The sequence below is a fragment of the Dipodomys spectabilis genome, unplaced genomic scaffold (assembly GCF_019054845.1).
Source record: "Dipodomys spectabilis isolate Male_0828 unplaced genomic scaffold, ASM1905484v1 ptg000365l, whole genome shotgun sequence".
Taxonomy (NCBI): Eukaryota; Metazoa; Chordata; class Mammalia; order Rodentia; family Heteromyidae; genus Dipodomys; species Dipodomys spectabilis.
This window is the reverse complement of record NW_024871042.1, coordinates 16582740-16595636: the sequence shown is the minus strand read 5'-3', so window position 1 is coordinate 16595636 and position 12897 is coordinate 16582740. Positions and strand designations below refer to the sequence as shown.

The following is a 12897-nucleotide window of genomic DNA, read 5'->3' as shown; positions in this document are numbered from 1 at the left end:
TTATATTTTGTAATTGGAATCCTACTATACACATTTTACACTTTGTTATTCAATCAGAACATTGCTAAAATGTTTTCTAAATATTATTTTAATGATTCAGTCATGATCTACATTATGATGTATTTAATCAGTGTGCTAGGGTTGGACATTCAGATTTTTCCAATTGTTTCCTTTTGAAATGTGAACCTGCAGTGGTGCTGAGGCTCACGTGGTAGAGTGAAATGTGAACCTGATCATCTGTTCCGAGGTGAAATTACTGGGCAAAAAGAACAAGGTTATTTAAGGATATATATATATATATATATATATATATATAATTAAATTTAGACATCTTTTGGGGATATATGAACACCTATCTCATTAACTTTCTTATCTGCCAAATTTCTTTCCAATACATTAACCTATTCAGTTAGGATTCTCAAGAGACTCTGTGTGTGTGTGTGTGTGTGTGTGTGTGTGTGTGTTGAGAAGGGGAAGAGGAGGCAGGAGGGCTATAGGGACTAGTGACTTGGAGAGTACAGCTGGGGAATACATCAGGAGTCTGGAAACACTGGGAAGGGAACTGGTACTAAATCTTGCCTGAAAAGGGAGCTGGGAAACAGGCTTTATTTTTTGACGCTTTCAGCTGATTGGATGGGGCCCTTTTGAAGGGCAATCTGCTTTACTCAAATCTATAAACATACCTCCCGGCAATGTCTATATTGCTGTGTGTGTGTGACTAAACAACTGAGCTCCACAGCCTAGCCAGAAAGTGACAAGCCATCAATCTGTGTGCCTGCTGGGATGGATGCTGTATGGTGGAGCCCATGCTCTCGCTTTCTTGTTTCCTTTCTATGAAAGCACAGCTGAGTTATTTAGGACCTTCACATAAGCTGTGAGTTACCCTTTAAATTCAAAGATTACCTTATTCAATTTTGGAATAAACGTATCCATCAGATGATGTTGAGGAAGCAGCCTGGGTTTGGGCCCAATACAAGTACACTAATCAGGAATATTCCCCTACCATTTAAATGAGAGAACATGTTGAATACGTTAAATTCTTGCCCTTTCAGTTTCCTCACCTGCAAAGTATGAGTAGTCATACCCACTTCCGAAGTGGTTGGGGATTTGACATGGAAACATAGGTTTCTAGTATAATATCTAGTATATGGTAGATGCTTTGTTTCATAGTTCATTTCTTCCTTGTCTTAGTCTGTTTGAGCTGTTACAACCAAATCAGCATAGACTAGGTGACAAACAGCTGATAATTATTTCTCACACGTACAGAGGCTGGGAACTCCATGGCTGGGTGGCAGCCATCTCAGGACTGCTGAAGAGCCAGTTTTAAATTAGCAGAGAGTAGTTTTCTCTGCAGATGATGAGAGGAAAGGAATGTCACCACACTCTTCTCATATCAGCTCTTATTCTGATTAACAAGGATTCTGCCTTGATGCATATCCCCCAAAGATCTCACTTCCTAATATGGTCACATTGAGTTTAACATTTTAACACATGAGAAAAGACACAAACATTCAGTCGAATCCAGGCCCTGGTGACTGACATATGTAATGCAAACTACTTAGGAGATACAAAGATCTCCCTTTGAAGTTAGCCCAAGCAAGAGACTCTTTGATACAATTATCTCCAATTAACCACTAGAAAAGCTGGAAAGGAATTTGTGGCTCAAGTGGTAGAAGACTAGCCTTGAGCAAAAGAGCCAAGGGACAGACAGAGCCCAGGCCTTGCGTTCAAGCCCTAGTACCAGAAAACAAAAAAAGGAGCATAGAGCCCAATATGTTCCTTCATATTCTTTCTTAATTCATCAACACAAGTGTGCATATAATAGTACAGAAAAAAAGCTTTTTCTCCTCTGAATGCTCAGCATTGTGACAGTTCTTCATACAAACTTGATTGTGTGTGTGTGTGTGTGTGTGTGTGTGTGTGTGTGTGTGTGTGTGTGAATCCTTGAATTCAAGGCCTATGCTCTCACTTGGCTTTTTTGCTCAAGGCTGGAACTCACCTACTTAAGTCACTGCTTTACTTCTGGCATTTTTGTTGGTTAATTGGAGATAAGAGTCTCTCAGACTTTTTTTTTTTTTTTTTTTTTTTGCTTAGGCTGGCTTCCTCAAATCTCAGCCTCTTGAGTAGCTAGTATTGCAAGCGCAAGCATGCGCATCAGCACCTGAATGGAACATATCTTTTGTAATGCCCAATTTTCCCTTTGACAAGTTTAGCAAGAGTATATGTTGATCACCTGTAGATGAGTGAAGTGATCTTACACAGAAGCTCTGCATGTATTTATCTCTCACTTATTAAATTCATATTAAATTCCAAAGACAGTTCTATGTACTTGTTACAATGAGAATAGGCTAGATTCTCTGCCCTGTGAAGCTGAAATACTAATGAGAGAGATACTCAAACAAGCAAACAACCAAGTATCAATCCAACTACAGGGGACGACTGTGTTAGCTGTGGAAGGCTATTCTATAGTAACAATCTTCAGATGTTAATAATACAACAAAATTTTCTGACAAGGCAATGGCCAGTCCAGGCAGTTTATCCATGGTATGTGTCCTCAGCTTTCTATGATGCTCCTTAGTACATCAGCACATCTTCCACCACGGTGGAACAAGACACCAATAGCTAAATGCTTGCCTCCCTGTCCTTGTTGGTTCAATATGTTATCAGCTGTAGCTAGTTCCAAGCACTACTTTCTATGGAGTGGGGAAGTGGAAGCCTTGGGACTCCACATTAAGTGCTATAAAAAAGAAAAAAAAATAGGATAGAAGATGCAATTTTTTTTACAAGGATAATAGAGGCAAATATAAACAGAAACGTTCACATATATTGTTATGTAAATCTATAATAAAATACATATGCAAGAAAAAATAAATAGTGAATATGGAAAAGAAATTGCTAATACAGTTGTTACAAAGTGTTGCAAATCAGGTATTAAACAAACTAAGAGCATTGAGGAATGTCTGAAGTTCAGCAAATACAGGGGTAAGTGTAGCTGAGGATAAGGCTGGTGTCCTCAATTATTCAGGCATAGCCAAGGCCCTCAATAAAACTTCCCTGGCTGTGATGCTTTTTGATGTTAAAGGCTTCTTGCTTCTCTACCATATTAACTTCCTCAAAATTATAATTTTGTCCTGAGACTTGAAATTGTCTTCCAAGGTTAATGATATAAATTCCACTAATTTTTTTTAGGAGGGTCCTGGGATTGGAGCTTAGAGCTTCATGTTTGATATGTAGGCACTCTACTATTGGAATTATACCTTCAGATCTTTTTGTTATAGTTATTTTCTACATAGGGTCTTTCATTTTTCTTGACTGGTCTGTACAGTGATTTTCTTATCTATGGCCTCCCAAGTAACCAAGAGACCACATCACAATGCCTGCTTTATGTATTGATATAGATTATTCCATGCTTTTTGCTCTGGTGGACTTGAACTACAATCCTGATCTCTGCCTTTTTAGATAGCTAGGATTATAGATGTGAGTCACTATGCTCAGCTTGGTATTAATACTTTTGTTCAATTATACTTTAAATTTAGACAAACATGCTTATAACTGTTGAGATTCTCCTCATTTGTCTAGGATGTTTCCTAATCTGTTAGTCAGTGTTCAGGAGAAAAGTGTTCATGAAACAAAATGTCTTTTGTCAGATTTTTAAGAATAGTTTTTACATGTAATATCCATCTTTTGACAAGTGTTGTATAAAAAGGAATTTCACAAATTTGAATAAATAAGTAGGAAAATGTCCAGATTATTTTTTAAAAATTATTCAAGTCAGGTACCAGTGGCTCACACCTGTAATCCTAACTACTAAGGAGGCTGAGATGTGAGGATTGTTGTTCAAAGCCAGCTCAGGCAGGAAAGTCTGTAAGACTTATCTCTAAGAAACCACCAGAAAACTGCGAGTGGTGCTGTGGCTCAAGTAGTAGAGTGCTAGCTGAAGAACTGAGGGACAGCACCCAGGCCCAGAGTTCAAGCCCCACAACCTACCAAAAAAAAAAAATTCAATGTCATGAATGTCCTTGCCGATGGTTAAATAATACACTTATTTTTCAAAGTACAGTACTAGAGCTCTTGCTTTCCCTTGTGTGTTTGTGGCTCATGTGTTTTACTTTTCACTACGACTGTATAATTTAAAAAAAGACAGTCTACAGAATACAGCTTTCCTTTGAGTGGAAAGGTCAAGGGCAAACCAGAAGAAGGTTTCTATTTGTCCCCTCTGATTCTATTTCAGTATCATCACCTCTCCTTCTCCCCTGCATGGTGTCTGGGGCATCTCAGTCTTCTTCATCAAGAGCACATCTTCAGCGAGTGTCTCTTCTGGTCAGGCTTGGCATCACGTTAGCTGAGGGCACCCATGCCTTGGATGCCATTTGCTGCTCCAGAGTCTGTAAGAAATTCGTTCCTTAGTTGACAAATGGGGCCCAGCTGTCTTCTGATTTGGTGAGTGCCTTAAACCAGTCACCTCCTACCTTAGCTTGATCATTTAAATGGAAAATACTACTGCTCCAACAGAGCAGAAATGATAGAGAAACGATTTCTGACATGAGCATCTTGCCTTCTGAATTGCCACGGCTACTAGTGCTGCTGAAAAGAGAGAATAGGATAGAATAAAATGAAGTAAGTAAGAACACAGGTTTTACAATTCTTACAAGTGGTAAACACACTTTGTGTTACTTAAGAAAGGCTTTAAATGGGCAATGAGTATTCTTAGGCTAATGACAATTGATGCCCAGAACATTACAATAATCCAATGGAACAGAATAGAAACTTGGAAAGTGGCAATTTGTGTAGAAATTGCTGATAGCTTCAACACACGCTGAGAACTTTACATGTAAGTGGGCTAGAGCTTTGGCTGCAGTTATTTATTTGGCCTTTCATTTGTAAATAAAAAAGTTGGGTTTTTTTTTTTCCTTCAAGGAGATTCAGGCCAGTTACTCCTATAAAAATACTGAAGTCCATGGCAGGTCTTAGCCTTTAGAGGAGCTCAACAATCCATTTAGGACACCAGCCTTATTTATGGGTTGTCTGTATCTCAGGTCAGAGTAATTAGATGGAGTCCTTGTTTACCTTTCCACATCAAATTGTTACCCAGCCTGTGTGATCTGTGCCAGAGTCCCTCCCCAACTCCTTCCCAGGCTCATCTTATGGTCTTTATCCTTCATTGGGTTTATTTTAGTCTATGGGCCCAAACTACCACAGATTTTCAGAGAAAGCTTTTTCTACTGGGGTTCCCTATAACCACGCTTTTCCCCTAAGTGTGTTGTACACTGATATTGGAGGGATGAATAGACAGGGACAGATGAATGCAGCAGAGGATGAACTGAAGCCCAGGTGGGCTGGTTGGAAGCCAAGGCTTTACCTATAAGTACTCCATTATTTCAATACCCCCAATCTAGGACTCAGCTCATACTCTCTCTCCAACCTCAAGGCAATTTTTCGAGAACATATGCCTGGCTCTGTGTGTGTGTGTGTGTGTGAGAGAGAGAGAGAGAGAGAGAGAAAGAGAGAGAGAGAGAGAGAGAGAGAGAGAGAGAGAGAGAGAGAGAGAGAGAGAAAGAGAGAGAGACAGAGAGACAGAGAGACAGAGACAGAGACAGAGAGAGAGAAAGAGACAGACAGAGAGAGACAGAGACAGACAGAGAGAGACAGAGACAGAGAGAAAGACACATACACACACACACACACACACACACACACACACACATATCAGTGCATTCTACTATGGAGCTTGAATCCAGGGCCTTCTGTTCTCACTAGGCTTTTACATTTAAGAGTTTCACAGGGTTTTCTACCAGGGCTGGCTTCGAACCAGGATCCTCAGTTTCAGCTTCATAAGTAAATAAGTTTAAAGGGGTAAGTCACCTGTGCCTGCTTTGGCCACCTTTTAAAAAAATAGAATGCCTAAGACTCTGTTTTTCTTTACTGTGCCTTCTATTTCCTTACAGCACCGAATGTTTGATGTTATTCTATGTATCTATTTATTCCTTTGCTGATTCCTCTCTGCCCACTAGAAGGAAAGGTCTGTGATCCTTGTATAGCTCTGATCCTTGTATAGCTTACCTCCTGACCCATAGCACAGACTAAAGCAAAGATCTGAGTTGGGATATAATGACTGATCAGCCTTAATATATTTTGTTCTTCACATATTTGTGGAATATTCATTTTGTATCCGACTTGCACTAGTCCTTTTGGAGAAAGGAAGGTGAACAAAAATGAAATGGTCTGCTCTCTTAGAATTTAGAACATCAGGGAAGAAAAGAAGCAATCAATGGGGCAGACACAGTAAGGTAAACAATCTATTAACTACCACAGCACACATGATTAAGGAAAGCTACTCCATAAAGGGTGCCCAGGCGGAGCCTGGAAGGATGGATGCCCATGAAGGAACCAGAAGTGGATCTGGAACTAGAGAGCACTGAGGCAATCTATTAACTACCACAGCACACATGATTAAGGAAAGCTACTCCATAAAGGGTGCCCAGGCGGAGCCTGGAAGGATGGATGCCCATGAAGGAACCAGAAGTGGATCTGGAACTAGAGAGCACTGAGGCAATGGGACGTTCATTCAGGTCTTGTAGCAGCTCTCTGTGACTGGGGACAGAAGGAGAGGGACAGATTCAAGGGGGGAAGGGGCTGACTTCAAACCTCAGTCCTCAGGTCTCAACCTCCTGAATAGCTGGGAATACAGGTGTAAGCTTCTGGCGCCCAGCCAAGCATTTCCATTGTATAGATGGGTCCACTGAGGCCTGAAAGAGCACATTTCCAACTTCGGTGGAGTGAACCGAATGTTCTCCATGGCACCAGCCTTCCCACTCTCCTCTCGCTGTCTCCCTCCTTTTCCCCTCCCCTCCGTCTTCCTTCTTTGTTTCCTTCCTCCGGATGGTTATTCTTGTCAAAAGTAAAACATACAACTTATTTACCCACCACCCTTATCTTTCTCCAAGGAACACACAGGCTCATACACAGGTTCCAAAAAAAAAAAATCGGTTTTCCTCAGTCCAAGCCAGCTGCCTCCAGGGGTGGCGGAGTGTGTATGTGGGTGAACACCCTATGTGTGCACTGAGCCCCAATGTTCCTTCCTGGGTCTGTCCCAGGAACCTTTTATCGGAGACGCAACTCTAGAGAACAGAGCCGCCTTGACAAAGTAAAGAGGCGCTCACTGGCTGTCTGTGCGGGCTGTGCGGGCTGGGCTGCGGAGCGCCTGCCCAAGCTCCGGGCATGCGTGAGCACTGGCTGCAAAACACAGCTGGCTCGGCTAATTTTAGCCTCACTGCTGCCGCCGCCTTGAAAAAGGGACCCTTTAAGGAAATAGATTTTCTCTGAAAGAATTTGTATTAGAATGTGCCAGCTGATCGACAGGCCAGATTATTATTATTGTTGTTAATATTATTGGTAGGGGAGAACTCTGCCAAGTAATTATGATTTTTTTTGGTTCCTTTTTTTTGGGGGGGGAGATGTTATCAGTATAGCCATGAAAACATTATCTAAGTAATCATAACGCAAGACAATGGGCAGAGCAGTGATTTTATTCAAAAAGAAGCTCATCAACCTTAGGGGTCACATCATTTTTTTTTTAAACCAAATTGATGTCAGCGGGAGGGTGCTTTCTACTATCTACTAAGTTGATCGGTCCAGTCCACGGTGCTTGGCTCGGTGGTAGTAGCCTTCCCGGAGTAAGAGGGTAACAGAAATAAAATAACATACTCCTAGCAGCCTCCGGAAAGCAAAAGGTTAGTTTCTCCATCAGGTCTGGAATGCATCTGGTTGTCGTGCGTCCCATAGCTTTTAAAAGCACCCTGGACACTTCCCCCCCTCCCCCCCCAACCTCCCCTCCACCCAGCAAGGTTAGTTCCTGTCTTTGTTATATTATTAATTATTATTATTATGATCATATTATATTATTATTTCTCTTTCTCCCCCCTCCCGCCCCGCTCCTTTCCTCCAGTGTCCTCTTCTTCTTTTCCCTTCCAGGGTCTTAGGGCTGTTTGGTGTTTAGAATGTGGCTTACCTGGGCAACTTGGCAAGGCAAGGAAAAGCAGCCGGGGTGCGGGGTGGATGGTGGAGGGCAGGCCAGCCTGGGGTTCCCAGGGATCTCGGTTGCTGCAGCACAGCCGCTCTGCTACGCCAGCCAGCCAGCAGAGGGATCGCAAGTTTGCGTGCAGCGGGGTGGAGGCAGCCTTTCTTTCTTTCTTTCTTTCTGTCTGTTTTTTTTTCTCTCTCTCTCTCTTGGAGGAAATACTGCAGCCTTCTGGCCTGCGTTCGCCGCTCCCTGGAGAGACTCCCTGGGTTCCACCCACTGCTGGAAGGAGGGGAAATGAATGGAAAGACAGGACGAGCCCCGAACATCATGTCACTCTGGGAGGGAGACAGCAGCAACTAAGCTGTGCGAGATTTTCTTTCTTTTCTTTTCTTTCCCCCCCCTCTTTTATTTTTCGTTTATGTTTCCCCCCTTTCCTTTTCCTTTCTTTTCCTTTCCCTTCTTTCTTTTGGTTCCCTTTCCTTTCTTTTCATTCCCTCCTTTTTCTTTAAGGTGGGAAGGAGACAAAACACGAGACAGGAAGCTGATTTGCAAAGAATCCGAGTTGTGCTAAAAGGGACTTTGGCTTTTTTTTTTTTTCTTCTCTTTCTTCCCTCTCCCCCCTTTTCAAACGCTGGCAAATTGACATCACTACAAACGTCTGGTTAGAGAGCAAACCGCTTCATCGGAGTGGACCGGGCAGGCAGCCGGGAGGAAGCTGGTGCTGGTGACCCGGGGTTTTCTACAGACCTCACTGTGCGTCCGTTCTCTTCTTTTCCCTTTGCGGGGTGTTTTTGTTTGGTTTGTTTCTTCAAATTCTTGCCGTGTTGGAAGTAGCCTCATCCGTCACTCCGACTGGGACTGTCACGAGTAGTGGATTAAGAGGACGCTCGGCCTGGGGCACTCTACACTGTCATCCAGTTCCCTCCCTCGGAGATAAAAGATTCCAGCTTCATGGGCAAACGCCTGGACCAGCCACAAATGTACCCCCAGTACACCTACTACTACCCTCATTATCTCCAAACCAAGGTATGGCTTGACCGACCAACCGGCGTGTCTGGCAGTCAGTGTGCTGTCTGTCTACACTGGGATGGGAAGCAGACAGGCGTGAGAGTGATTCTTTCACCCTCAACCCCAGCAACCTCTTCCTGCTCCTTCGAAATTAGTAACATACCATTGGAGTTAATGAGGCAGAGGAAGATGTGAGAAGCAAGGCAGCCAGCCCCTCATTGAAGCTTTCTCTTTGAGGACTGATAATAGTTTCACTCCAGTTCTTTTGTTGTTATTTGGTAGGATCAATGGGCCTGATAGAGCCCTCAAGTCCTTTGCAGAGGAGGAGGGTTTGGTTTTGGTTTATTTTATTTTTAGTTTTCAAAGAAAGGGGATCCTAGCAGTGATTACAAGGAGCGGGAATATCATTTGAGGGGCTTTTCTGGTGAGCTGTTCTTTGTCTGTGGGTCTCCTCAGGGTTTTTCCCATCATAGGGCATGCCAGCCAGGGTGGGGCTGGACAAACTTTTCCTTGCTAGGAGTCCAATGAAAGCAGGGTGTAGGGACCTCTGGGGCACTGATCAAAAAAGTCTTTTAGAGTTTGTTTGGGTGTGTTTTTATTTATTTATTTATTTTTAGGTTATCTTCAGGTTATATTAAGCATGACTAGAATGCTATGAAATTGTTCTGGCAGCTTTACAACCGTTGTTTACTTTTTAGCCCCCGTTTGTCCGTGGTAGCTGGCATCAGAAGGCCTTGGGTCTTGAAAAAAAAAAAAAGGCAGGGGATGTAATTGATCATAATTGGACTTGAATTGGTTAAATACTTTGGGCTTTGTGTGAGTGTGCTTAAATGATCATCAGGGAACCAGAAACAAGTCCTCTTCAGTAAGCAATGAGCAGTGACAATCCTGAACTTTCTCTTGCAATTGAGATACGGTTCAAGTGTGAAATCTCTGCCTGGATTTGTCAAGTAAATCCGATTTGATTTAAGGGAAAATGTTGAGAGTAACTACCTTGAGTACATCGGTGCTATTAGTTTGTATGACATTCACCAGACACCACCATCTTCTTAATAAGTAAATATACAAGAGTAAATGAGTCATGCTGAGGATCTGTGCAGTCACCAGGACTTACGGTGTGTTCGGTTTGGTAATACATGCTATAGTTATCTCTCATTTATGCTTTCTCATCAAACAATGCCTACTTCTGACAGCCAACTTTCAATATTGCATTAGAGATTGTTGTTGTTTTGGTTTGGTTTAGTTCTTTTTCCTTTCTTTGACTGTTCTTATGATCTACCCTGCCCCTCCAAGGTCGACTTGCAGGCTTTTTGCCTTTGTGAGCATTTAGTTTGTGTGGCTGCTGCTGCTTAAATAGACCAGCCCTCCGGCTTGGTTGGTGTCCTGAGTTTTAACTCTTTGGGGGATTTCCCTTCCTGAAGGCACTGGCCAAAGGAACACAGCTTTCCAAAGGGGAAGTCACAGTCATTTCTCACCCTCTAAAGTCACAAAAACAATAAGCTCAAGGATTGCCTGAAAAACACCCAACATTCCATCCCTTTAACTCATTTGGCTACATGTTTCCATTTTTTAAAAATTGGGTTTTGTTTTGGTCCTTGGTTTCTATTATTACATATTCTCAGCAAAGAAACTTTAGATTGGGATGAATGAACTATCATTTGTTTGTTTGTTTTAGTTTTTTTTTCCTCTCTGCTTGGGATTTCTCTTAACTGATGACTGGCAGGAAGTAATGCATGCTGTGGATATTGCATGAAAGACTCTGAGGGCCAGATGAGCTACCCTTGTAGAAAGTGTGTGTGTGTGTGTGTGTGTTTATGTGTGTGTGTGTGTGTGTGTGTGTGTGTGTGTATTTGTGTGTATGTGTGTATGAGAGAGAGAGAGGGGGAGAGAAGAAGACAGAAGAGACAGAGACAGAGATTGGGAGAGCAAAGTTCGACAAAGAAAAAGAAGTCAGCCTGAAAAATAAAGAGAAAGTTCTACAAAAATCTCTTTTGGGGTCCTATATAGTTTAATTCTGTGTGGACCAAAGGCATCTGGATCTTGTTACTTTCAAGCTAGCCTAAGCCATCAACTTTTGGAACATTTTTTAAGAAGCTAGACCCATTAGGGATTCTAAACTGATATTCCAGTAATCAGATCAGGGTGTAGGGAAGGTAAAGATCAGCTGCATTGGCTATCTGGGCAGTTCATATGGACTATTATGAGGTAAACTTTTGACAGTGCTGTGCAGTTGTCTAAACTATTACAGAGCTTCTGAAATGACAGGCATTAGTGACACCCCTGGAAGCTAAAGAGAGAAATAGATGCTGTGTTGAAACTCAGATACAGAACGGGTGGAAGTAATATGCAATTGTGTTGTAACACATGAGGACTTTCTGACAGGGTTAATCCAGTTCGGAGAAACACTAGTATGTCCCACTATTGAGGAGAAAACAGCTGGATTATTTCCATATTACTTTTTGCCTCTTTTGTACTTACCTTTCGAACTGTAATTCACAAGCATTTTAGCAAAAGTGCTTGCTGCTTCTATTCATATGGTAAGTCTGGATGGAATTAATAAAATCTGCTCTTCTATCCTTGGCTTGTGTTATAATTTAAAGTCAACTATTAAAGATTATTCTAATAGAGAAAGAATCCTTGTAGTTGAAACAAGTAGAATTCTACAGGTAATAAAAATTGTGATATTATTTTACCTTAAGAGGTATTTGCTGACATTCGTTTGTTGTTGTTGTTGTTTCCTGTGGGGAGAACTTCATGGTATTTAAAAGAATTAAAATATTAGAATTATTCAGAAATGCAAAATAGGCTAAAGCATTTATTCAAATAGTGTAATATTAAATACAGCTTCAATTTTCTTACAAAAAATCAACATGAATTTGGTGTGTGTGTGTGTGTGTGTGTGTGTGTGTGTGTAGGACCTGGGTAATATCCCTTAGCCTTTTGGCATTCTAACCACTTGAGCCACAGATTCATTTCTCACTTTTTAGTTGTTACTTGGAAATAGAGTTTTATGGACTTTTCTGCTTGTGCTGGCTTTGAACTGTGCTCCTCAGATCTTAGCCTTCCTAATAGCTAAGTCTAACTAGCACCTAACATGAAGTTGGCATTTTAAAAATAAGTGCAAATGTTTTCCATTTCTTCAAATTTAAAGTTTTAGAGAAACTTGTGATCTTTCCCTGGCTTCTCTCCTTCCAGTTCCCTGTATATTACAACCAACTTCTCTACTTTGTCTGACAAAAGAAATTGGATGTTTATTTTCATCCGTTGAATAATTTTCCAAATGTCCTAAACGTTTTATATTAGAAAGATGCATTAAGTTCAGTCCCATGAAACCCAGCAGTTGACCTGTAGCTGTAATTTCTAGCAACTTCTAGCAACTTCTCACATTTTCTTGATTTTTCTTTTGACTAATATTTTTCTTGGGCGAAATAAAAGGAAGAAAAAGAAAAAGCAACTTTAATAGGAAACATTTCTTTTGGTTCAGGAAAAATCAGAAATCTTATTGACATATTACAGTATTTAAATTATAGACATGATTGATTAAAAAATAAAAACAATTTATCCAAGCAGATTTGTTGTTTGAAAGGCTGTGCAGAATAATCAGCAAATTTTAGAGAATAACAAAGGTCCAAATGTATTTAATTAGTTTCATGACAAAATGATACTTGATTAGTCGTGAGCCAACTTTTTCAAGTACTCAGAAAACAAGTCTGTTGCTCTTGAATTATAAGATTCCAAGTAAGTTTCATGATAAATCTTCATACATTTTAGGGCATTGAGGAGGCTCTTGGAAAATAAACTATTTGAAAGAAGAAAAATCTATAAACAAAACCCAGGCAGACAAACAAACAAACAAAAAAACCCGAGGT

General features: G+C 41.1%; 1 protein-coding gene across 1 annotated transcript in view; it reads left to right on the top strand.

Moving 5' to 3' along the window:
• Window positions 1-8457: 8457 nt before the first annotated feature.
• The window catches only part of Rbms3 (RNA binding motif single stranded interacting protein 3), a 743920-nt gene continuing 739480 nt past the window's right edge, over window positions 8458-12897 (top strand). The window contains exon 1 of the mRNA XM_042666502.1: window positions 8458-9046. Coding sequence (XP_042522436.1) covers window positions 8972-9046 — 75 coding nt within the window. The 5' untranslated portion in view covers window positions 8458-8971. The remainder of the gene's footprint in view (window positions 9047-12897) is intronic.